General features: G+C 44.2%; 1 protein-coding gene across 1 annotated transcript in view; it reads left to right on the top strand.

Moving 5' to 3' along the window:
• Positions 1-26,123, top strand: part of GRK5 (G protein-coupled receptor kinase 5) — a 171,781-nt gene that overhangs the window by 133,483 nt on the left and 12,175 nt on the right. The window contains exons 5-12 of the mRNA XM_031062569.1: positions 5,543-5,643; positions 8,497-8,589; positions 10,727-10,790; positions 11,313-11,453; positions 12,537-12,727; positions 17,165-17,202; positions 18,007-18,096; positions 19,413-19,621. Of these exons, the coding sequence (XP_030918429.1) occupies positions 5,543-5,643; positions 8,497-8,589; positions 10,727-10,790; positions 11,313-11,453; positions 12,537-12,727; positions 17,165-17,202; positions 18,007-18,096; positions 19,413-19,621 (927 nt within the window). The remainder of the gene's footprint in view (positions 1-5,542; positions 5,644-8,496; positions 8,590-10,726; positions 10,791-11,312; positions 11,454-12,536; positions 12,728-17,164; positions 17,203-18,006; positions 18,097-19,412; positions 19,622-26,123) is intronic.

Below are 26,123 nucleotides of genomic sequence, written 5' to 3'. Positions count from 1 at the left end.
GCACGTAGCAAACAAACTCCCTTCCTCATCTGTTCTCATGGCCATGCCATGTGCCTGTGCTTTATGAAGCCCAGTGTTTTGCAAAATCATTGGTACAAAGGACTGGGAAAGGGCTCAAGAGCCTCTTGCATTGAACAGAGATCAAATACACTTAGATGATCAACAGATGTCTGAGTGCCCTTGGAGGCCTTTCAGACCTCTGAGAACAGATTCCACAGTATTCATAGGCCTGTTCTTCTGCTTCCCTGTGTGAAAAATTAGAATAAAAAGCCTTCATATCCAATTAAGTGGATTTCTTCACATCATTCCCCCAGAGCAGAGCAGAATATGCAGAATAATTGATCCCTGCCCTTTTTATTAAAAACATTTCTATATTAAAAGACCTTTATCAAGTTTCACTCTTGTTTTTCCAGCTAAACAGATTCTAAGATTCCTCAATGCTTTCCTCTGGGCTTTTTTTCCTAAGCATGTTTCTCAGCACTCCAGGCACTTGGTGCTCTTGTCAGCTCTCTATAGGTTTCTCAAATGGTGGTGACCACAGCTGGACATGTCTTTAGCTGGATCCTCAACACATCAGACCACTCTCAGTCCACTTTGTCGTTTGGGCACTTTTCCCACAGGAACACCAGTGTTACACACAATGAGCCAGCTCTGCCCACGCAGGTTTGCATTGTGTGTGCATCTGCTCTGGGAATAACTGGGGACACCTGCTTCCCACCTCACCCCAGCTCCACAGGGGTGAACCCCAGCTGCTGGGCTGCCAGAAAAATGCTTCTGTTCCTTGAAAGTGCCAGTCTGTGCTTGCTGGCTGCCTGCTTTCGCTCCCACAGGCGAGGAGGCGACGCTTGTAGCGCACCACGTCTTGACCGAGGTCACGCACAGTAAATGTTTGGAAATGTATCTTATCTCATAAGAAAAGCTAGAACAAATGACACATCTTCATGAAAAAGTAAAAGAGAAGGTCTTCTGAATGCCTCCCTTGGTGCTGCCAGCACTTCAGCTTGTTTGATAAAGACTTTGATTTGCTGATAGATCAACAAAAGGCCGGATATCCCTCACACAGTCACAGGGGAAGCACTGAGAGATGCTGTGAGTGGCTTGGCAAACACATAGAGATGACTTTAGGAGAAGGTTTTTTGATGGCTGTGCTGTTCAGTGAACTCAGCAAAGACTGGGTCTTGGAGGTCTGAGTGAAATAGCCTGTAGCAAAACTTACAGAGCTGTCAGAAGAGGAGAGGCCACATTTTAAAGAGTAGCGATGCAACACGACATTCACAATAGCAGATGATGGGGAGTCACAGAGCCTGGAAGCTTTCATTGATCTGAATCAGGCTTTCCTACTCTTCAGTACTTCAGTGGGGTGCCAGGCCATGGGCAGCACCAGACACTGCTGCTGGACAGGGCTCTGCTGGCATCCAGACTTTTTGTGGGCATGAACACAACTAACCCTGAGCAAGTGAGACGTATATCAGCTGTTCTCATGCCATAAATGGAAAGGGAAGAGCATCTGAGAGGAACTCTTTTATAAACACAAAAAAACCCCAAAACTTTAAAAGTGGAGACTTTTCTCAGGGTGGGCTAATGGCACTCAGAAGTAACTGAATATCCATTTCTTGTTTCTCAAATAACCACTAAGACAATTCCTAGTTGCATTCTTTTCATAAAAATTAAATGGGAGAGTATCATAAAACAGAGCTATTGCTGTGCCAGCAAAATATTTGTAGAGAGGTTTTCAGTTTCTGGCCATAAAAGAGAAGGTACAGGAGGTAGGAGATTTTGGTTAAAACCTGGTAAAATATTGTAGACTTTTGGACTATTATTAAAAGGTCTGATCAATAAGGATAATGTGATGAGAGAAATTTTCATTATAGGATCAACTTCAGCACATCTTGTGTTGCCATGAATCTGGTTTCATTTCCATCAGCTTTACCCTAGTGTTAATCAGTTGGTTTGACTGGCATAATTTCTGATTACATTATTGTAAGTGAGATCAAGAATCTCCTTCTTTGCCTTCAGGAAACAGAAGAGCCATTAGGGGAAATATGGAACTATACTTGTAACTCCCCAGTGTTCTGTTTTGAATGCAAGAAGGTGTAACTGGTTTCTGCAAGTGTTTCTCAAGAGTTAGCAGAATATTCTTTGTCACAAGCTCAGATGTAATGGTCTTAATCACGGTGTATGGCTCTCCTAGCTGCCACAGGACATTTAATATGCTGGAAAACGTGTCTCTGTTCCCTTGTAAAAGCCAAATTTGCTTTTACAGCCATTGCCCATAGTGCAGCAGGAGAATGGTGTTAATGACCATTTCATTGTGGCTGCAGAAATCTTCTGCACCTCTCCAGGGAAGGAGCAACTTTTTCATCTGTAAATGGCCACAGTGTTACCTTTGGAAGCTTTCACTCTTGGGATCCAAAGGCTTCCTTGCACGCATAACCTGTGCTACCTTATGGTTCTCCAGGGGAGCAGAAGTAGGTAGGTGGGTTGGGTTTTGGGTTGTAATTGTTTCTGGCTTTGTTTAAACTTCTGAAGGCTGTGGGTATGCGCAGCATTCACACAGGGAAAGTGGCAGCCATGGCTGTTTAATGGGAGCAGTGGGAACTGGGAAGTCTCAAGGAGATTCTCAGGAAGGATCCTACAAAGGCTCCCTGGAGCTGCAGGCAGAGTTGGGAAGGGTTGGGTATGTTCTTCCCAGGCATGCGGTGCCCTGAACTCTGTGAAGGGCTGTAGAACATCACAAGATGCTTTGGTGGGTCTACAGAAGCTTTGGAAATGATCAGGCTTTGGGAAAAAAACAACCTCTATTCCTTATTATAGCAAATGGAGTGGTCTAGGGAAGTGTTTGCACTGTACTCGAAGGCTTTAGTGCATCCATGGGATTCCAGTGTGTTCATGTCTTTGCCTACCTTGATATTGTTACCTTGCTCAAGTTTGTGCAGAGGAAATAAAGACTCAGAGGTCAGCAATGAGTGGTTTTGAAAAACCAAGTGGTGACTGTTTCTCCCACAAACTTGGAGAGAGGAATCACAGTTTGTGTCATTTGTAAATACTTCCCACATTGTCTTACTTACTATTTCTTTTGCTCATTCTTCCCCCCTTTCACTACAAGAATTTAATTTCCTTTTTATGAATAAAAGTTAGCTGATGCTTATAATTTATTTTTAAGTGTACTTTGATCTCAGACAAAGTTTGATGGGATTAGTACTCGAGTAATGTGTCATGGGCATGATCTTCAACGCTAACCTCAAGGCAGTTTACCTTCCGCTGGGAAATTAATTCCCAATGGGAGATGAAGTTGCCTGGCATGAGTAAGAATCAGGTCACTTGGTCTAAATGACTAATTATCCAGTTTAGTACTTAGCTTTTGGATTCCTGTTTTGACCTCTAAAGGCAGAACAAGTTCCAGATGTACTCAGTAGTAACTTCAGTTAGAGGCCTCGGTACAGATTTTACTGAACTGCTGCTCCATTCACATCAAAAACACTCCTGGTCCACAGCAGCCCCAAAACTGTGGAGTTCAAGGGTGTTTCTGTTCCCTGTAAATCAGAGAGATGATCATCTTGAACCAAGGCTTGGACCACTGGATTCACACATCCACCAACTTTGGGCCACCAGCGAGCATGTGTGTGCAAATGTGTATCCACTGAGTGCATAAATTGTAAATTAAAGGTATTCATTCATCTGGTTTCTAGCCAAAATCAATTGAAATACTGCTAATCATTAGGCTTTTGTTCATATCTGAATATTGCTTTAAAAGCTTTTGGTTTAATCTGCTTCCCTGTCTCTCCCCCAGTAGTTTTGGTGCTGTAGGACTGGAAAACAGGAGGTTTTTTTGTACTTTCATTGCTTCCCTCTTACCTCTACTTACTCTCTTGAACCAAAACTGGGACTTAGATTTTGTTGTGGGCATGTGTAGTTAGCTCAGTGGTCAATCAAGCTGACAGAATCAGGCTTTGTCTTATTTTACCTTTTAGATGTTAACATGAGGGGCTGATCTACCTCTCAAAAAACGATGAGATTTCTTAATTATTAGTAATCTACTCTGTCTGTGATTAAAAGTGAGTGTTGCCTAGATATCTTTTGCTGAGGAGATGGAGGAATATACTGGGGGAATGAGGAAACATTTCAGTGAGGTCAGAGGTGTCCCCAGCACGTTCTGCAGATTGTCAGTCAAGGCTGGGCAGTGAGAGTGCATTGCACAGTGTGCACAGACAGTTCTGTAAACCATGTTCCTATTTAAAAACATTCAAGTGGAACAAACTTACTTTTTCATGTCACAACCAGGATCATATTCACATTTCAGCAGTGGGAAGGAAAAGATAAAAGACTTAATTCAGCTTTCAGCATGCTGGAGATTTTCTGTGGCTCCACCTCTGCCCCTTCCTCTGTCCTCATTCCCAGTGTTTTTGAACTCTGCCTGCAATGCATTTCAGGGCTTGCCAAGATATCTCTGACTAGGGGTGAGTTAATGAGAACATCTGGCCAGGAATGAGGGATGATGCTCTGTGCCCCACCCACTCAGCACATCTGGTGGCTGTGGGCATGGACTTACTGGGGGACCTTAGTGAGCATTAAGGCTTCTGCAAGGAGAGAGGATTTTACCATCTATGGCTGAGTTTATTGAAAATACCCAAATCCAATTGGTTATATAAAGGGACCTTCATGTACATGGGAGAAATGCCTATAAGTAGGTGCACACATACACAAATATACACCTTGTAATATAATTACAGTATACAGTCAATGTGTAAGGATGTGGACTGCCTAAAAAACTGTCTTTTTAGGTAATTAGTCCCAAAAGTCCTAAACTGGTTAACCATCAAGGCATATTGCAAGAGACCTCTCTTTGGTAAGGTTTGCAGGGTTGAATACACATTCTCTCCAAAGGGAGGAGAGGATGAAAAGAGTATATGTGGTTGGTTGGCTAAGTTCCTTTCTGAAATTATTCTTTTAAAGCTGCTGCATTATTTTTGTCTAAGGATGAATTAAGGTGTCCAGATACTTTTGTGAACATCTTTTTTATGTATAGAAGGATGTAGATCTATATCAATAAGTACCAATGCTCTGCTCTTGTTTTGCTTTGCTGGTCAAAAAAAAAAAAAAAAGAAGAAGAAAAAACCAAAAAAGATGGATTTTTCAGACAGCACAATGAATCACCCATGAAGTGAAAATACTGGGCAAATTCTCTTTTGTTTAATAGAATGGGCTGTACACAGCTCAGGCCAGCACATTTTTCATGGGATGCAAGGGAGCAGTTCAAAGAATTGGCAAGGAGTGGGTCCTGCATATTCATGAGGCTGGGCAAGGAGGTGAAAGCACCGGAGAAGGCAGAAAAGCAATGTGAGGATAGAGTGGAATGTGGAGCGAGTTGCCACGGTATCCTATTTTACTGCTCTTTGACGTAAAGCTCCTTTGCTTTTACACAACCGCTGGAATTGAATGGAAGCAGCTCGGGGGCATAAATAATGAATGTGCCTCTCACACGTTGGGAGAGCAGAATCTGCACCTCTCGGAGAGTTAATGTGCCCCTCTCTTCTCTCCCCAGTCTCCAGCCTATGTTCCCGAAGTCAGTCAAGAACTTATCCAGCAGACAGAGGAGAGACTGGAAAACAGCCCCTGCAAGGAGCTGTTCTCTCCCTGTACAAAGTAAGTATCACACGACACCCCAAGATGCCAGGGCTGCAGCCAGCAGCTCGTGAGGAATGTGGCAGGTAGGGACATTCCAGCCTGAACCTGAGGCTCACATCTTTGCTCACACTCCTTGAGGCAGGGCTGACAAGCGGTGAAGTCATTTCATCTGAACAAAATGTAATAAATATTTCCATGCCATTATATACCATGCACACAGGCGCTTACTGTTTCAGGTATTTGACAGAGTGTTCCAGCCAAGTAAGCCAGCCGTGGATTTCATGCTGTGTGAAAAGAGCTACAATGATAATGTATCCAAAGAAAACATCTCTGTTTCAAAGTGAATAAAAATTAAGTGGCTATACAGTCCATTTAGACAGAGGAATGTGCAAACTTGCTCTGCATGGCTTTTCCAGAAAATCTTCACCAGGAGAACGGGGCTTTTTTAATGCTTTTTGTCTGCCCATGGCGTTCAAACCAACGTGCATTATTTCCCCCTTTGTCTGGGAAAAGGCTTATCAGTTTCTGCAGCCATTTGTGCCATTTTGTGCTAAAGCTCCAGGTATGCAATCTGCCTTTGCAAACCCTGCCCTGAGTGCATGCACACCAGTAGATCATAAACCAATAGAAATATGAAAGGAGGGCTCGTGGCACGCGGGCCCGTGTGGTTGCTGGCTGAGCGCGGTTTGTTTTCCCTGGGTGATGTAATGGGGATTTGTAAAATTTGCTCCGCTGTCATTCATTGTTTTGACTCATTTCATTGACCTTTTCTGGTTCCAGTTATTCTTTGAGTTGGTAGGAGCTGTGGGTTATTTCTGGCCTTCCCTTGTAGCACAGGCAGTTTCCCTGCATGGTGTCCTGTAGAGATGCTCTGTGACTTGCACCAGTTGTGGGTGCCAGTCCCAGCGACAAAGGCAGAGCTGTGCTGCACACAAACCCCCCTGGTGCCTGTTTCCAGCTCTCAAATGGGTTTGAAAGCTGACAGTTCCCTCTAAAATGCACTTTGTTGTTGCCAAAGAGGGGAACTAAAAAGCAAACAAGTGCTGAAAGGCAGCTATTGTTCTTTTAAAATACGTGCAGCTTTTAATTAACTGAATGGAAAGGGTGAGCATTGGGCACCACTTAATGCAGGCTCCTTCCTTCATCCCAGCTGAAACTCAGGAATGAGCCAGGTTTGGGACCTTGTTAATAAATATGCTGATCATCTCACACGGATTAAAATGAGGTCAAAAGGAAGTTTTAAAAAATTGCTGTTGGTATTTACTGGTGCTGAATGATGTTACTTTTGGAAGGGTTCACAGCCAGACCAGGAAAGGGAGGCATACATACAAATATGAAGCCTGCTGTCCTGAAGGAGCAGGGATGGGATGAGTTCCATTCACTTCTTCATAGATAAAAATCAGTCTGCAAGAAAAGTGCATGCATGTAACTTCTGCTTTTAGCTTTAATATTTTGACTGTCTGCTCCTGCCCTCCTCCAACATCACCTAGAATTCTGATGTTGAATTTGGACATTTGTTAAAGTAAATTAAGACTTACTTTTAATTTCATTTTGTAATCTTAAATCCATTAAGGGAAACTGTTATGATCTGTGTCCAGTCAAAGCTAATGAAGACAGCAACAATTTGACTTGTGCATACTGAACATGTGCAATTACCCGCCTTCTCCAAATTGATAGTGCAAGAATTACAAAAAATAATAGCATTGTAACAGCTGAGAAATTCCAAAAATACTAGCTCATGAACGGGGAGGAACTGAACTGAGGAGACACATTACTTATGGTGACTTGTTTGCTCAGAGAACTGCCCCAGGGTAAGACACAGACTATCCATCCCCAGACTAGAGCAGTCATTCAGAGAGGATTTCCTCCTTCCAGCAAGATCTTGTGATGTGTCTGAATGCCCTCAGACACAGATACAAATGTGTCTATACACACCCAGACAGAAATGCTCATTTCTTTGGGCACTTTTCACCCAAACCCAGCTTGTGTCCCGCCAGTGCTGCCAGCAGAGGTGGCTGCAGGAGCCCCAGTAAGCAAAGCAAGAACCAGCACCAGCAGTTGTTAAACAACCTGACCACCTTCATTTTAGACAGCTCCCAGCTCAGCCCATGTTTTCTTAGTTCCAAGCCTTTGGCCTTTCTCATGGGATGCCTGATGCTCTCTGGCTGTTTGCTGCCTGCCACAAGCAACAGACTTTCTTCTCACATTTGCAGACTGACCTTTTTATTCCTGTATTCTTTCCATTATGTAAAAGGCTCCATCCACTGCGTGAGCCCCAAAATTCTTTTCTTGGTCCAGAAGCAAATCCACATGCCTGTTCAGACTTTTCTTTCCTCTATTTTACTGTACAAAGCACAAATCTGTTAGGAAATCCCCTTTGACTTCAGTCACGTGTACTAATTCTTCTATATAGCAGGAATTGAAACTGATCTTTTTGCTCAAAATGATGCCTCAGATGTCTCTTTTTGATAAAAATGGGCTTCAGCCAGGAATTTTCTATCCAGATGTAAACATCCCTCAAAGTTTAGGAGCTCAGTTCCTGAGCATGTTGTTTCAGTTTACTAACAGAGGCAAAGACATTCACTCTGTGGTGGCTAACAACCTCTGTGAAAGTCCATTAAAGCCAGTGGGAGTTGCCCTGATAATTTTCTGCAAGCATCACCAGTATTCAGCTTGTATGAGGCCTCCTGTTATGAAATACATCAAGCACATCACTTTGTTTCTATGTTGAAACAGCGAGCAAAATAAAGTACAAAATAAAGTAGAAATAACATAATCCTGCCTTCTGGACTTTTCTCCTCTTGTTTTATTTCTCTTTTGCTCAAAGTTCAGGATTATAAAATGCTTATATATCCTTTTCATCTGAGATAGATCTGTCCTTGACCACCTCAGTGGGGAACCATTCCAAGAGTACCTAAACAGCATGTACTTCGACAGGTTCCTCCAGTGGAAGTGGTTGGAAAGGTAAGTGTCACAAGACTTTTTTTAAAAATAAAAATAAATAAAAATGTTTATTTTTACTTTGCATGCAAAGTCTGTCGAATATGCTCAAAATCTGACTGTTGAGATAATGTTTGCTTCTACAGCTCACGTGTTGCACCATTTAATGGGCTTAGGTACATTAAACATATTAGGTATGATTAATGTACATTCAGCAACTTCAGCTGTCTTTCTGTTTAGCTGCCCTCTGAATGTGGTGACTTTTTGTCTGGACCAGTTGTCACTGTTACCAAATCACTCTAAAGAGAGGGAAAATGTGGCGTATAGGTCCTCTCACTGTATTTATTGGCTGGACATTCCTGAGCACATTTAATAACCAGGCAGCCTTGGTGGGTATTAATTTGCAAGGAAAGTGCCTTTCCCCTGTCAGGGAGCGCTGCACAGACGGTCACTGCTGGGTGACAGTGACCTTGGGCTGGGAGAAGCCCCATTTTGCACAAATGGCATTAATTACGGCGGGTGAGCCAGGGCCGGATCCGTGAGCGCTGTGTGGCAGCAGGACGCCTCCAGATCAAAGCAGCTCTGCCAGTTCCTCTCCCTGGAAAGCTACAAAGCTGCTGCTCAGGAGGGGTGGGCACAGGGAAGAGCCATTTCATGCCAAGACATGCTCCACATGCCATCTTTACTGAGGCCAGCATTTACTCTTCCATTTCAATTAAAAAAACATCGGGTGATTCATCTCTAGCCAGGCTATTTCCTATCTGTTTTCACATTAGGGATAAGGAATTTTCTGCAATGCTTTGAGGATTTTTTTTTCCATTCCTCCAACAAGTGTGACGAGCTATTGGATACGCCTGGCTTAAGAAGCTGGGAGAATTGTTTTTAGGATTAGCAAAGAGATGTTAGTAGCATGGAGTGATCAACAGCTCCAAAGGAGCAGTCACAGAGTCCATTTTTTCCAGGGACATTGCTGAACATGTAGCTATCACCACAAATTGATGCTTTTAACCTTAAAAGCATTTGCAGCAGCCTCACAGAATACTGAAAATAACATCTCTTCCTCTTCTAGTTTTTTACTGTCTGCATACTATTTTCCCCCTAGTTTGGAAAACAATAAAGGGCATTAATGAAGGGATTCAGTTCAGCATTTATTCTTCATTGTCATCAGCCTCATCATCCCTGTGGTGGGGACAGCCACGTTCCTGTGCTCCCTCTGCAGGCTGGCTGCCTGCCAGAGGGGAGCAAGGAGAGCAGCGATGTTCATGTCCACTGCTGGGATCCCTGTGAAACCTTGGTGCTGGAAACAAAATAGGATCTCCCTGGAATTCTTCCTCTGTCATGTTATAAAACTTCTACAGGAGCAAAGTAAAAGTTTGGTGCAGAGTTGGAGCAGTTCTGGTGGAGATTTTTGGGGCAGATTTTGTGGGAAGCCTGGGAGGTGGTGTAGGGATCATGTCAAGTGATGTCAAGGGAGCACTCTGCCCTCAAGGACAGACTTATTTAACCTTAATTTTGCTCTTGATCCCTGCTTGCCCTTGGTGCTCCCCCAGGAAGCAGGTAGCCCAGAGGGAATGGACTGGCTTGGATCTTGTCATCCTGCTCTCCCAGCCTGCGAATGTCACACAAATCCTCCTGCTCCCAGGATTGTTTCTGCCTTTCATTCATGAGTTTCATGTTTTGTTTAACACAACAGAAGTATTTTCTGGTGGTTTGAATTTTGGATCTCTTTTTCCCATCTTGCTGGCCAAGCAAAGCAATGTGTTAGCCCACCCTATATGTCATGGGAATTAATGGGAATCTTACTGGAGGATCTCAGGCTTCCTCTTTGCTTAACAAAGGCCAAAGCTGTATAATGGAGATTCAGAACCCTCCTTGGTCCTAAGATGCTAGCAGAAATTATACTGATGACTCACTAATGTGTTGTATTTTATTACAGCTTAATATGTTGGAATTGAAAAGTTCAAGCCATACATAGTATTGAAGTAATGTAATTATGTAATTATATATTATATTATATAATACAATTACCTTGAAATAATGGGATTATATAATATTTATCTATTTTGCTTTTCAGAAGTATGCTCTGAAATAAATAAATCACAGACAGTGCATTAAACATAGTGTGGTGGGGGGTTTATTTATTTATTTGTTTTTCTTCCAGGCAACCAGTAACAAAAAACACATTTAGGCAGTACAGGGTGCTGGGGAAAGGCGGCTTTGGGGAGGTGAGTAATTCTGAAATTTTCTGTTAAGAGTGTTTCTTACTTTTTAGACACTGCAGGTACAGGAGCCTGATGTGACAGGGGCTGATTTACATTAATTGCTGACAGCTCTACTTAACCCCTCATGACACCGTAATCTCAAAAGGACACTTTGGAGAGTTATTTTGTGTTCAGCTGTTGTGTTCACGGTGGAATTGGGGGTCACACCCTTATTTGTATTTTCCTCGTGTCTGGAGGTGGCAGCAGAGGCAGGGGAGGTGCAGACTGAGAGATTAAAATCTGCACAGACAAAAGGGGGTGGGAGAGGAAGCAGGCGGAGGAAAGTGAACTAATTAAACCAATATTCCACAGCAGGTTTGGAAACAGCAGTTGATCCCCCAGCTGCCCCCGCCTAGGCCTGGCTCACTGAGCCTCCATCTCTGGCCTTAAAAGGACTGAAGCAGAGGAGATGTGAGGAGTGAAGTGCAGCCCAGACACAGCTGGGTTTGCTTTGAGTCACCCACAATTGTTGTGCTCCGTTCGCAGGTCTGCGCCTGCCAAGTGCGGGCCACGGGGAAGATGTACGCCTGCAAGAGGCTAGAGAAGAAGAGGATCAAAAAGAGGAAAGGCGAATCCATGGCACTCAATGAGAAGCAGATTTTAGAGAAAGTCAATAGTCAGTTTGTAGTGAGTATTGCTTGAGCTCCGTGGTTCCCTGCTCACCTGCTCTGGTTGAATCCAGCGCCTCCTCCATCTCCTGCTCCTGGAGAGGTGCCAGGAGCTGAATCCCTTTTCACCTTAGCCCTGCTCTGGGTACCTTTGCAGAGTCTCATTTTAGTCTCTGGTCCATGAGAAGTGCAGCAGGGAAGGGGCCTGTGCCTGCCGTGGGAGCAGGATGTGTTTCACAGCCTTGGCTTGCATCAGGATGAGCTGTTCTTATCCAGTGTGATCACCTGAATTCCCAGGGTCTGGGAGAGAGGTGCTTGGAGGAGACTGAGGGAGATCCAACCCAATCAGATCAGATGAGACTGGCTTGCAGAAGCATCTGAGCAGTGAGGTGGAGCTGGTTGGCCTGATGCAGGGCTCTCCTGAGTCACACCAGCTCTTGTGCCTCCTTTAAAACTTGCCTTAGATTATTTTGAAAAAGGAAAAAGGTGTTATCTCAGCATCTGTCATGTTCTTTATACTTATTTCAGGAAACACTGTGTATACAACAGAGGCAAGGTGTTTCCTTACATGTTTACCTGCCTCTGCCAGAGGATGGCATGTATTTAAAAGTGATGGGTAGATTTTGGCTGGTCTGATTTTTCCTTGGGCACCCACCAGAGCCCGCAGGGATGGTGCTGACCTTCACATCTCTGTGATGGTCCATTTGATCACCCCAGGACTGGGATATCTGGGCCTTCCAGGGAACTCACTGAGATGCAAAACAGGGCAGCAGGAGGTGTAGATTCCCTTGATTACTAAGATTTCTCATACATGGGAAAATATGCCTGGAATTAGTATGTTTGTCCAGCCTCTGAAGCCATCTGAGCCTTGAGGGTTTCTGGTGATAAATGGGCTGGATTCCACAAATTAATCTGTAGAATCCTATCACCTGATTTTTCCATACTTTTAAAATACATGTTAGCCATTGTAAGAAAGCCGATGCCAAATTCAGTCAATGTATTTTTTTTTTCATTTTCTGGAGAAAATCTTTAATGAAGAGCTAGCACTTCCTTCTTAGCAGCCATCTGAACTGTCACAACTGTGCTGCAAATGTTTTTCTAGGTCAATTTAGCCTATGCCTATGAAACAAAGGACGCACTGTGTTTAGTTCTGACCATAATGAATGGAGGTGACCTGAAGTTTCATATCTACAACATGGGAAACCCAGGCTTCGAGGAGGAAAGAGCTTTGTTTTATGCAGCAGAGATTCTTTGTGGCTTGGAAGACCTTCACAGAGAAAATACTGTGTACAGGTAAGCACTCTCTAGAGTCTCAGGATGTCTTTTCTGGGTGGGAAAGGATTGTCTGCTTCCTCCCTTCTTATTGTGCACAGCTGAGATGCCTGAGTGCTTTGGCTGAAATTTTGCAGAGCCCTGTATGAATCCAGCATGATACAGTAATCATGGAAGGAAGCAGTTGCTTCCCTAAATACATCCTGTCTAAATTATCCCCAAACCCTACCTCAGTGTGCCCTGGGCAACGTAAGAAAATGATGGAAGTTCCTTTAAAGGGATTTCATTTAGGAGTTGAGTTCCTAGTTGGGATGAAATAGAGATCATTCCATCCAAGCCTCTATTTTAATTAGTTAGATTATGATGCACAAGGGGCTGCAGCACATCAGCTGTGGGAGAACTTCTATTGCAGAGGGCAAGCAGTCCCAAGAGGGTGTCTGAGACAGAGGGCATGGATTTCCACTGGTGTGAGTGTGATTAGCTGGATGGCATCCTGGTGATCCTGGCGTGCCAGCCATGGAAGGGGGCCCATTCCCAGGCACACCACAGAGGCATCCTGCTGGCAGCATCCCACCCTCCCTGGGTGCAGCCAGCGGGCACAGCGCTGCCCGGCGCCGCCAGTTCCAGGAGGGCAGATCCCACGTTCTCAGCTTCCACTTTGGCTTCCAGCTCTACACAAGCACTTTTCCAGGGCAGGCTGGATAAGCAAGCAGATTGCAGACAGAGTTCTTGTGACTCCACGAGGATTTATTTTTTTTAATCAACAGCCACTGTAGTTGTAAACAACGGTTCTTGTTTGTCTTCATCATCCCCGCTTGTGAAATCATCATTGCCGGCATTCACAGCAGAAGAGGGCCTGTAAATTGATGAAAGAACTTCCAAGGACAATGATTAATAGACAATAAGATGCTATTTTTAAAAGCCAAGCCACACTTTAAATCATTTTATATGCCTGGGTATACTACATATGATGCATGCGCTTGTATGCTTAGAAATTGCAATATTGTTGTTCCTTGGAGATCTCTAACAAACTGACACTTGGTTGCCTTAGATCTTGCTAGCTGGCACACAGAGGGCAGACAGATAACATGCTGATTTAGTTGGTGCTCACCCAAGAAAGAAGTTTTTTCTTTCCCCAAGGAACAAAATGGTACTAAATGTCTAACATCAATTGAAAAATCAAATCATAAGTGAAGTGTCTGGCTTCCTTTTCCCTTAGAAAACCTCCTACCACATTTTCAAACATTTTAGGAGGTAGTCTAGTGTTTCACAATCATATTTTATTGAAAAAAATGACTGGTGCATTCATAACATGGTTGGTAAAATGCCATACTAATTCCATTTTCTAATAGAACAAATCAGATCTGGCCACATAAAATAGTGCGTGGCTCTGAGAGAAATGGCACCTACTTCCTTAAGCAGGAGTTTTCATGCTACTCTTAAAAGAGCTGCTACTTTACACCTCAGATGGCACATTCATTTTAGTGATGAATGATACTACATCCATGTAGGTGACATTTTCTAGCAGTATGTCAGGAGCATCTGCAGAGACCCCTCATTTGTAACAGCGCAGCGTGTTGTGGGACCCGTGAGAAGTGCTATATAGGTCAATAAAAAATAGCAGCTAAATGCCACTGCCTTCTCAAGGCGAATAATTCATCACAAAACACTTCTTCTTCAGACTTAATTTCATTTTCTTTAAACAAAATGCTCCTGAGTAAATCACAGCTTTGGAAAATGCATCCCCATCTCCTGGGCCGCTGCTGACGCACGCTGCAGACGTGACCTGGGAGAACAACCAGGCTCAGAGTCAGATTTATCTCATTCAGAATTCCCTTGTCAAACATGGCACTTGTGCTACATCTCTCAACTGCAGCATGTTAGTAAAGGTCAATGGGTTGGTTGTTCGTGGAAAGCAAATGTAAAAAGCTGCTGGTTCTCCTCAAATTATTTCTATATATGTATTATTCATTTTTATTCATTTCTATTTCATAATTTATATTATGTATTTATATTTTTATTTTATATATATATTATTTATATATATTTATATAACTTTTTTGTTTATATAAATATTTTTTAAGTATGTAATTTTTTTAATTTATATCATAGCCATGCCTGGAAGCTCCAGTCAGCATCAAACTCACATTGTCCCAGGCATTGCACAAATACATGGTAAAGCCTTGTCCAAAGTGATTAATTGAGTTGTTTAGGCTGTCCTGCACAGCCAAACAATTGCCTTTTGAGCATGGGCACAGTGCCAGCAGTTTATGTTTCAGTATGTTTGGGCAAGGCTAATTTACAAATGGGAAGCTGAGCCTTTGGGAAGTACATTTATGTGTCAGTGTGTCCACCAGGGAGTTTTATTCCTCCTGGACATTCCAGTCATGAACCCTTGGAAGTGCTGGCCATGCATGGGAAGCCAGCCTTGATCCTGAGGAACCAGAAGCCTGAAAACAGGAATGACAGCTGATGCCTGGGAGGGGAGGAAAGCTTCCTCAGATTGCCCTGAATCACAGAGGACCCCAAGAACTGGACTGGTGTTCTCAGAGTCCTTGGGACGTCTCCCATTTTCTCATTCAGAGACAACAATTTCCCAATTTGCACATAAGATTCTTATCACTGGCCCCCAGTGAGAGTTTTAAGTGGGACTAATAACTGCTGAGCAGAAGATGAAATAACTGATGAAGGCTGAGTTCTTCAAGGGAATGATTCTTACAGGATTCAGAACCTATTTTCAAAAATAAATAGACAATGCCCTTGACCATGCTGCTCCAGCATTGGAAACCTTCTGCTGATTGGCAGGGAAAGCCCACAGTGGTATGATAAACAAAATCACAGCTTCTCCTCAGCTGCCCTTCACATATTTCAGCATTGTTTGTTTGAAAAGAGGCTTGGTACCGCCGGGCACTGGGTGAGATTTATCTGGGAGGTCAGGAAGGTCTGAAGCAAGAAAAAGAGATTACTCAGAGAGCTCTGTGTTCTTCTTGAAATCATAAATAAAAACAAGGCATGTTTCAAAATTCCAACTTTGGCATTGTCAAAGCTATAAAGTACCCCTCTTCATACTCAGGAAAATTCATGATACTGGAGTGGTACAGCTGGAGAGGTGGGGTGGGCTCCTGCCCAGGCTCTGTGCTCTGCCCTGTGCCCTGGTGCAAGGCTTTCTCTTGCCCACACCCTCTCTCTGCTCTTTGCACAGAAATGCCTCTTGCTGGCCAGTTACCAGAACCAAGCTGCTTCACAGATGCAAGGAGGCCTTACAAAAAAGAAGAGGCCAAGCAGGGCTTGGATTTGCACCAGGCCAAGCACTGTCTTTAGATAAAAGCCAGGGCATGATGTGGTGAATTGAAGCAATGCTGTTGGCCCTGCCTCACCCAGCTGCTGGTGCCTCATTCATTCAGGCTGAGGCCAGCACAGCCCAGTCCTGGGGCACTGCTGGGACACTCCCTGCCCAGCATGTCCATCTCCTTCCTCTGACACCTCTGGTCCCACCTCTGGGCTGGCTTCAGTCCCCTCTGCACGAGCAGGATGGGAAGGAGCCTGCCTGGCTCCCACCTGAATAGCAGCTGCAGAGTTGTGCTGGGCTTGGAAAGGTTTGGGAAACAGCCTTGGTCAAGGAGGGGACAGCGTGCCTGGGCTGGGAAGCATCTCAAAGCAGCAGCTGGTGGAGGAGGTTTTGTGCAGACAAATCTTTCAGAAGAATGATCTGCCCAGGCTCTGCTAAATATATGAAAACTGAGATTATTTACTTCAGAAGTTTATACCTTGCCCAGATCTGGGGATTTTTTTGTTTTCTTTTTCTCAGGAACAGTAAAAGGCACATCTTTGACATCAGATTGACCACCTTGCCCATTTTCATGGCATTGCTCAAAACCACACAGGCACTAGAGTTTCACAAATGCTTGTAAGAATAATCTTAATCTGGATGCAGCATTCCCCCCTCTGCCCTGCTTCTTCCAAACTCAACAAAATTATTGCACATGTGTGCAAGTGCATGGACACACACTCACATATTTGGTCTGACTCAGATGGCAGACAGAAAATTTGAGCCCAGCAGATTGCTATTTCCATTTTCACATGCAAATATAGTATTTTAAAGCCTATTTTTTAACATAAGATTTTACAACAGAAAACGTTAGAGAGATTTTACAACACACAGGGCTATAGGGGTTCGTTTACAGGGCTTACAGAACTAGATGGATGAGTCCATTATAGGGTAGATTAGGAACTAAAAGCTTGGCTTAGTGAAAAATTATAACTCCAGTTTAGAAAATACATATGGTTTCAGTCTATCTGTGAAGTGAGTTGTAAAAGGTTGTATTGGTTTCAGGAGTTCCTTGCTGTTTGAGTTGACACTCAATTGGTTTATTGCAAGTAATAAATGCCCTCACACAGTTGTATGGTTATGTTATCAAAACCAGCTTCATACCCATAACTGCTATCTTTCATTTCCAGAGACCTGAAGCCAGAAAATATCCTGCTGGATGATTATGGTAAGTCTCGGAGCTTTACAGAGATGCTTTCACAGTAAAGTAGATTAAGTTAGTTTCAGGATATATATTGCACAAAGACAAATAATGCTCTGAAGTGATTAAGAGGCTCAGCATACACTAATATTCCTGTCTAGGGGTGGCTGAGCTGCTGGAGCTCTCTGCACAGATGGAAGGAAGCAGCCGTGCCCTCAGCAGGGGCTGTTCTCGAGAGCTCGGCATTGCTGGGGCTCTCTTGTTGTTTTTCCATCCTTGTTGCAAGGCTGGTGTAACACAAAGGGTGTTCTAATTTCTAAATCTGTGCTTCCCTCTCCAGTTTTGAAAGTACTTTCACCCTCTGCTGAGCCAAGTCTGGTTTTATGCAAACCCAGGTACCCGTTCCTTGCTGGAGGCAGCGATAATCGAATCTCGTGCTGACTTGCAGACCAGATGTGGCCTCTTCAGCCATCACAGAGTTACAGAATTGTGTCAGCCCATCCATCCTCTGTGATCAGTTCAAGATACTTCCCCACAGCATGCTCCTCTCTGCTTTTTTTCATTGGTTTTAAAATACCTGATGCAATCCGCTGCAGTCCACAGCCTTACTGTTAACATTTACTTCACTGTGTTGTAGTGCCCTTAATAATTCCTCTTTTCCAAATCAATGAAACTGCTCCAATCCAGTGATTCAGAACACTCTTTTTCTAAAATGTCTGAGCTGTAAATTGCAGGAGTAGTTTAGCAATGACCACAGTTGTGGGTTTTGGGGTAATTTGGGTCAGGTTATTATATCTGCTTTGTGTTGTTTTGTTTCTTTTTTCCTTCCAGGCCATATTAGAATATCTGATTTGGGTCTAGCTGTTAAAATCCCTGAGGGTGAATCAATCCGTGGAAGAGTAGGAACAGTAGGGTATATGGGTAAGTCTTCCACAGCTCATCTTTTTAAAAATTTACCAAGGTTACTTGAGTTTTAGAGATACTTCCGCCAAGAAAGCTTAAGAAAAAGAATAAAAAATATTCACATTCAGCTGGGTCCAGTTTCATGCAGCAACTCCTACAGAAATCCTGATAGTGAAAATCAGAAGAGGGTGAAAGGCTGGACCTCTACAGCTCTCAGTGAGGCTGGTCTATAACCTTAAATCAGCAAAAAAAATTGAAAGGGGAGACAGCAACTGGGATTCTAGTGATTTTAGTGTAGATTTATCTTAGGAGGGTTATGTGCCAAAATAGAGGTTTCTTTCTAGTTGCTGCTTTGTATAGGAGTTACAATGTATTTGCATGGTTATGATAAAATGGGTAAGTCACACCTATGGTCATCTTGACCAGGGTCAGCTTGAGCTTTCCTCTATGTGCAGGGGAGGATTTGCACAAAAGACAATTAGACATTGGTTAAAAAAAAAAAAAAAACAAAAAAAACAAAAGCTACACTCCCTTATTTAACTAGATCTGTTTTCTAAACTCAATGTAATTATTTTCATGCATTCTCTGGGTGGGCATATTTTCTTGGAGTAAAAATTGCTTATGCTTATTTGACTGAATAGAAACTAGCTGATGTGAGCCACTGTTACACCATATGGAGACTTTAATGAAAGCAAGCAAATCAGTTGTCATGTCTAAATTTTGTTATCTCAGTGTAAGTTTGCGTGCACACCAAGGCTCTGTGCTTGTGAGCACGTGGGGATGTGTGTTTGTACCCCTGCATGGAGGTGAAGGTGCCTGCAAGACAGTGACTCTCTGCCCAAAAGCATTGTCTGTGGTTTCAACACAAAATTAATGGGTTGGAGTTTCTTAAAAGGGGAAAAATAAAAGCTATGAATTGACCAAAGAGACAGAATTTGCTTTTGAAGAAATGTCACGGCTGTTTACAGGATGTGTGTTTGCATTTCCTTTTTTCCCTAAGTGGAGAAGTCTGGAGGAACTTTTGAAATTAGGTCTCTTCTTAATATTTAGACCCAACTTCTTTTGTGATTTTTTTTTTTTAATTGGACTGAGTTGGTAGAGAAGTCAGAAGACAGCATGCACAAGGCATGTAGCATGTAGAGAGAACACCATGGCATGTAGCATGCTGCATCTCCTGTAATGCCCTCAACTGCGATCAGGAGGTATTTCTGTATTTTACCCTCCATTCTCTGTGCATGTGTATTCAGTCACCAAAATGAAACTTTGAGGCATTTAAGTGCTGTGCCTGTGTAAATACCAAGCATTTCCACAAGGCATCTCACTCTCCTCCACAGCTCCAGAGGTGCTGAACAACCAGAGATACACACTCAGCCCTGACTACTGGGGGTTAGGCTGTCTCATTTATGAAATGATTGCTGGGCAATCGCCGTTCCGTGGGAGGAAAGAGAAGGTGAAGAGGGAAGAAGTGGACAGAAGAGTGCTGGAGACAGAGGAGGTGTACTCCCATAAGTTCTCTGAGGAGGCCAAGTCCATCTGTAAAATGGTAAGGGGCTGGAAGGCTCAGTGGGGCAGCTTCACTAACCGGCTGTGTCTGACACAGTCTGAGCAGTAACAGGGGGCCATGGAGGGGCTGCAGAAACAAGGACTAACCAAGCTCATCTGTGGATGGGATGACTGCACTCTCTATTCATTCAAACTCTGTTTATTTGGGCTTGTTTCTCCGTGAGATTCATCACGGTCATCCCAAGCCCTCTCCAAAGTTTTATGGCCAAGGGAGCGGTGTCTATTCTCATGAGACTTTGAATGTTAGTTTGCAGTCAAGAATGCATCTCTGTCTTTTATAAACTTGTAGAAAAAAAGAAAAAGGACTCGATGATGCAAGAATCTGATTGTCTCCTGCAAGGAACTGCAAACCCCACGCTTCCATTGTCTTTGGTGAGAGCTGGGGGTAAGCAGGACAAAGATTATGCAATGAAATTATTGTGACACTCAAATGTTGTCCCGGCCCATCTCACTAACTTTGTTAGCAGCTTTTCCCCCGGGGTGTCAGGGTATCCAGCTTTTCTTAATACTGTTGAGTTGTTCTTCAAAATGTTTTCTCACTCCTTCAGCTGGGAGTCATTTTCGTAGCACAATAGCCATGTCTGACAATGGAAATCCTCAATCCCTCTGAGAAATCTCAAAGCTGCGTCTGAATTCATCAATGTCTTGTTGACATCCATCTTTAGAGGGCTGAATTGTAATTTGGAAAAGGATGTGGCCTTTTTCTGGGTGTTGTTTGCTAACGAGTGAAGTCTCCTTTGGAGACAATGACCTATCTGTGTTTGCTGGTGGAGGGAGAACGAAGGGGAGGAAAGGTGAACAAATAGGTAGGGAGGGTTTCACCAATGCCTTGTGCAACAGGCAAGCAAAGAGCAGATCCACAACACTCTGGTTGGCTGGCTGCATGAAGAGACACTGAAGTCTCCTTGCAAAATAATAATGGTAGCACTGCCAAGAGTCATGCCTGGAAGTCATTAACTCACAGTGCACCGAGTCATTCCTGAATCCTCGGGGTGGTGTTTAACTGACATCACTCTTGAGAGATGCGCTGGGCCCTTCACTGCCCTTAACTGGTGATGCAGAGCCCCCAGTGAAGCTGACATGGAGGACCTGGGGCAGCCATGGGCTCTCACAGAGCATCCCATGTGCCCCAGCTGGCTGCCCTCTCTCCTCAGGCAGCATCTCAGCTCTCACCAGGTGAGGAGCAGCGTCTGCTGGAGTGGCAGGGAATTTGTGTGTGTGTCCTGCTGTTAATCTGAAATGGAGATGTGAGGCCAAAATTTTACCTTGCTGCTTGAGGCACAGAATCAGGATAGTTTGGGTTGAAAGGGACCTTTAAAGATCACATAATCCAACCCCCCTTTTCTGGCTGGCATACCTGTAGAAGCCCTTCTTGTTACTCTTTATTTCCCTTGCATAACAGAATGAACATACACTTTGAAAATAACCATGAGAACTTAAAGCTGAGAAGAATTAAACATAGCATTGATGGGATAGTGCTGTAGATACCTACCACATTCCCAGGGCAGCAGACAGTCATGACACTGTAGTGGTCATTTTCATCTTCCAGCCATGGAGATTCTGGTTTCAGGGAGTCAGGACCTCAGGAGATTATATAGCTCTTTCTCTTGCCTCAGGGGAGCTTGGACTATATATAAATTACTCCTGAATACTTGATCACTTCTGCTTCCCTGTCCAATCATGTGGCATGTTTATTGAGGTGGTTTGTGCAAACTATTAATAGATCCAAAGATAAGCTTTCCTCTTCTGAGCATTATTATCTTGAGGCAGGAAGAGTCTGAGTCCTGATACTGAGTGTGATGGCCTTTGTGGTTTCTCATCCAAAAGTAATTTATTTTATCAAGTGATGTTTTTTATTTTTAAATCCATTATTCAAATTCATATTTTCTCAATTTCTTTTTGCTTTTTGTATTGAAAGCCAGAACTTTGTTGCTTTGCATCAGCATCTTAACGAGGAAACAAAAGAGTCATAAAGTACCCATCATGTCTGCAGAATTAAGCAAAAAGTTGCAATACATAAATGAAACTTCATCCTTCTTGAAGATCCAACACAAAAGGCTTTCCCATAGTGGACTCTTCAGGGCAGGAGTGAGGAAATGTTTCCCACCATGTTGCCCAGCCTTCTCTTCAGAGCTTTCTTCATGAGCTAATAGGATCACCACCAGGAAATACATTGTCTTTGTTCATTTACTCATAGGAAAACCCTCTGGTGTCACCCCACGTCAGCCTTCCCCTCCTGGATGTTTGTGCCCTTTTGCATTTTTGCAGGCACATATCATAGCTTCCATTAATCATCGTCCATCCCATGTTTCCATGTTTCATTTTGTAAGTAATTTCCCATAAATCAGACCTCATTTTGGACTGAAACAGAGATGAATAACAAATAATTAGGAACAGGGGCAGCTGGCTTTCTGGGAAGATCCCCAACCCATAGTTCCCATATAACATAGCTGCTCCTGGTGTGTTTTTTCTGTGAAAAAATCCAGTCTTTCTAGGAAATGCTCCGTGTTTGTTGTGGTTATGCCTCGTACTCCATGATGTTCATGCCGGTTTTCCCTGACAAGTGCAGTCATGCATCCAGAGATGTGACTTGAAGTGCATTCAAGTCAGCAGTGTTGGATGGGCCCTCATTGCTGTGCTCCTCTGTCACTCTGTCAGTGCCCTGCTTGTCTGCATTTCCCACAGACTTGCCTTCCCTGATGCCTTTTATCCCTGCAGCTCCCATTTTGCCCTGCCCAGGGGGTCTCTGGTGGGATGGTGTAAAGGAGACAGAGCCAAACTCTTGGTTGGGTGTCCCGTAACAGGACAGGAAGCAAGGGAAACAAACTGAGGCACAGAAGCTGTTCTGTTCCCTCTGAACATTAAGAAACATTTTTCCATGGTGAGGGTAGCCAAACAGTGGAACAGGTTGCCAAAGAGGCTGTGCAGTCTCACACTTGGGAGATACCCAAAACCCAGCAAGGACAAGGTCTGGAACAACCTGCCCTAGGAACCTCTGCTTTGAACTAGGATAGAGATTGGAGGGATTGGACTAGACCATGTCCAGATGTGGCTTCCAGCCTGAGCTGTTCCATGTTTCTGACGTCCAGTCCCTTTTCAAAGTGTCACCCCAACCAACTAAAAGATAACAGGTTCTGTTTTCCTTAAAAGCAATTTTTTCCTGTTCTTCACTTGCCATCAGGAGCTCTGTCAACATACAGCTACTCCTGCCTACTGCCATCCCTCCTTTCCGCTTTCATCCCAAGAAAATCAGCATTATGACACCTTAAAGTTTAGCAGTGCCCAAGAATAACTGCTCTTTCATCTCTCTGCTCTCATTTAGTAATTGACCATAGTATTGCTTTTCTGTTCTCTAAAAATTGCTTAAAATATGTTTACTTCAGTATCAGGGCTGAACTTTAGCTAGGTGATTCCTTAAACTGCTTGATCAGCTGAGTCAATGAAGTGGTTTTAGCCTTCCCCTTGTCTCCTTTCATGAGTGGCAATTTTTTTGTTTTCCTTACTCCTATAATTTTAGGAACAACATCTTAGAACTTGGAATTATTTATTACGTGGTGTGGTCTGGAGATGAACTGACTGATCACATGAAGATAAAACAGTGCTTTGGGGACTTTTGGCTTTTTTTAGCAATCCTCACAACTTTTGTAAAGGAAGCAAAACAAAGTCATGGAAAAAAGTCTCAGACATTGCAGAGTTTGAATCCCCAGTGGGGATCAAATGAGTGACATGAAAGTATCAGAGAGCTCTTTGTATCAAGATCTTGATGGAGCGTTACTGCTGCTACTCAAGACTCTCTTTGAAAGTCCTGTTCTAGTCATGGTCTGCCCATGAACTCTGCAGACTAAATCCTAAATGTCCAGTGTCAACTGGAGCCTTTTTTACCAGAACTCACAGCTCTGCTGTCTGGCATTAGCTTCATGCATGGTTGGGTGGCCCAGGCCATCTCCAGATTTGAAACTGTGAATTATCTGCAGGCTCTACTGTAGGATTACATTTAAATTACATTTGATGGGGTCCCTTGCACTGCTGTCCCAGGAGGGCTTGTCATCAGCCTGATGGAGTTGCTTTTGTTCTGCTCTCTATTCATATTAAACAAACCCTTTGAAGATGAATTAAACAAAAGTGTAGAGATGACTTATAACATATGGTTGTTCTCTCTTTTCCATGTCAGATTCCCAAATGGGATGCATATTTCAGGCTCTTGCACAGGTTTACTATTGCAGAAAGCTTCTGGGGCTACGGGAAATGGTGAAATACTAATTATTCCTTGGTGAAAGGAAAGATTCTGCCTTCTGGAGAATATTCTAGTCCATGCTATGTCTTGATATCCACAACAGAAGCAAGGAAGAATGTCTGGTTTCACCTGTTGCCATCTCTAGAGCTGGCTGCATCTACAGCTTTTCAAGTTCCATTTATTTCTAGCATTTTTCTCCATTGTGACTCTCCTGGGACTCTCAGGAGACTGTAGCTCCCCTGCAGCAGGGTTTTGCAGGAGAATCCTCTCCTCTCCCTGTTCTTTCAGTCCCCAGGCCTGTTCCCTTTTGTGTCTTTCAGCCAGCAGTGGCCAAGCCACCCACAACCAACTGCATTCATGCTCCAGAAACTTCCTTCTTGCATCTGAAGTTACTGAATACTCCCTTGTTTGTCATGGAGGAACCCAGGAATTCCCAGGCAGCTTTTTCTGTCCTCAGCTACCCTTTTCTCTGACCGCACACTCCAAACATCCTACAGGCTGACAAGGGCAAATTCACAGACCAGCCTGGTCTCCCCACTAAGCCCAGAACCCAGACTGCAGAGGTGGGAAATAAGCCCCTTTTCATCCCTTCAGAGCTGACTTGAGGGCAGAGACTGCAGAGATCTCCTGTATCATCTCCAGAAAGGTCCAAATCTATCCCTTCCTACCTCCACTTGCTCCTCAGCTGCTCCTCAAAGGTCCAAGGTATCATTTCCAAAACTATACCAGAGCCATGGGTACTAAAAATGGTCTTTCTGCTTTCAGATTCTTCTTTACAACTGTCAGGAAAGTCCTACTGACATGAGAATAAAAGATTAAATGAAGTTTTGATTTCTTTGCCCAACCAGAATAGAGTAAACCTGATTCTGACTGGGAATTCCAAAGCGATCATCTTCAAATAGGCTAGAGCGTAAAACTGTTGAGATTTTAAAAAAAACCAAAATCTAAAACAACCCAAAAACAACCCCAAAAAACTCCTCACAACAAAAATTTTAGTCTCAGGACCATGAGAACTCGAAGTCTAAGGCAATTATTCGAAAGCAAAGCATCGCTCTTTCCTTCTAGCAGGGAAAGCAAAGTCCAGAGAAGTGCTCTGAGACAGATCTTCTGCAGTGAGTCAGATGGATGTGCTACAGTATCATGTGAATCTCTCTGCTCAGGGAATGGCAAGGCATACAGATGTTTCCTCAAGTCTTTTTACATTTATGGATCAGCCAGTTGTGATCTGTCAGCCCAGATGTCACCAGCTTGGCAGCATCGGAGGCAAAGTGTGGGGAAGAAAGGGCTGTTGCTATTTGGAAGCTGAATGTTGCTACTGTGGCCAGCAGCAGTGGCTTTAAACCCATTCCTGTGAGCATTCAGCCTCCTGTTATTGCTGCTGCTGGGGCAGAAAGACCTGAGCAGAAAATGTGAAGGGGCTTATGTCTATGTAAGCTCCTTCACCACCATTTCTGGCTCAGCTGCTGCCACTGCAGCTTGCTCAGGGTGGCCTCTGCACCTTGGGGCACAGGGATTGCCAAAGCCATTTGCCATCTCAGGCTGGAAATGAGGCCCCCAGCAGCACAGGAGCAGAACTGAGGTGGCTGTTGGAAGTCAGACCAGAAAAACCACCAATGCCCAGGTGGCAGAAATGTCCAGTGGTAGCAAAGCCTGAGGAGCTGTGACACTGTAAACCCCTGATAAGGACAAGAAACCCCAGCTCCAGCCAGGCACCAGAGGAAAGAGCACAACATGACATTAGCAACAAACAATTCCCAAGTTTCCCCTCAGTGAGATGAGGCAGCTGAGCTGGGCTGGGCTGCTGCCTCGGTGAGATGAGGCAGAAGGTGCTGGGCACAAAAGCCCTGAGCTGGGCACACAAGCCCTGAGCTGGGCACACAGCCCCGAGCTGGGCATCCCAGCAGCATCCCCAGGCAGCCTTGCCCTGGTGGGAAACCCGCCTGGCTCCCTCTCCTGCTCCTGCAGGGATGCTCCCGAGAGCGCGGGACTCCTCCCCAGCCTTCCCAAAGGCGTTTGCGTCCCATCCCCCGCACGTGGGACGGCCCCGGGGATCTCCCGGGGGTGCTCCCGGTGCCTGCCCGGGCTCAGAGAGCCCAGCCCAGCCCCAGCTCCTGTCCCGCTTGCCGCCGAGCCCGCTGGGCTGTGCAGGTGCTCTGCTGTGCTTTGCTGTGCTTTGCTGGTGCGTTCTGTGCCATCACCGAGCGCAGCCCACCCGGGCAGGGCTTGAGCGCTGCTTCTGGCCCGGCTG

This window comes from Geospiza fortis, unplaced genomic scaffold, assembly GCF_000277835.1.
Source record: "Geospiza fortis unplaced genomic scaffold, GeoFor_1.0 scaffold719, whole genome shotgun sequence".
NCBI lineage: Eukaryota > Metazoa > Chordata > Aves > Passeriformes > Thraupidae > Geospiza > Geospiza fortis.
Note: the sequence above shows the minus strand (reverse complement) of the source record. Positions and strands in the feature narration are given on the sequence as shown.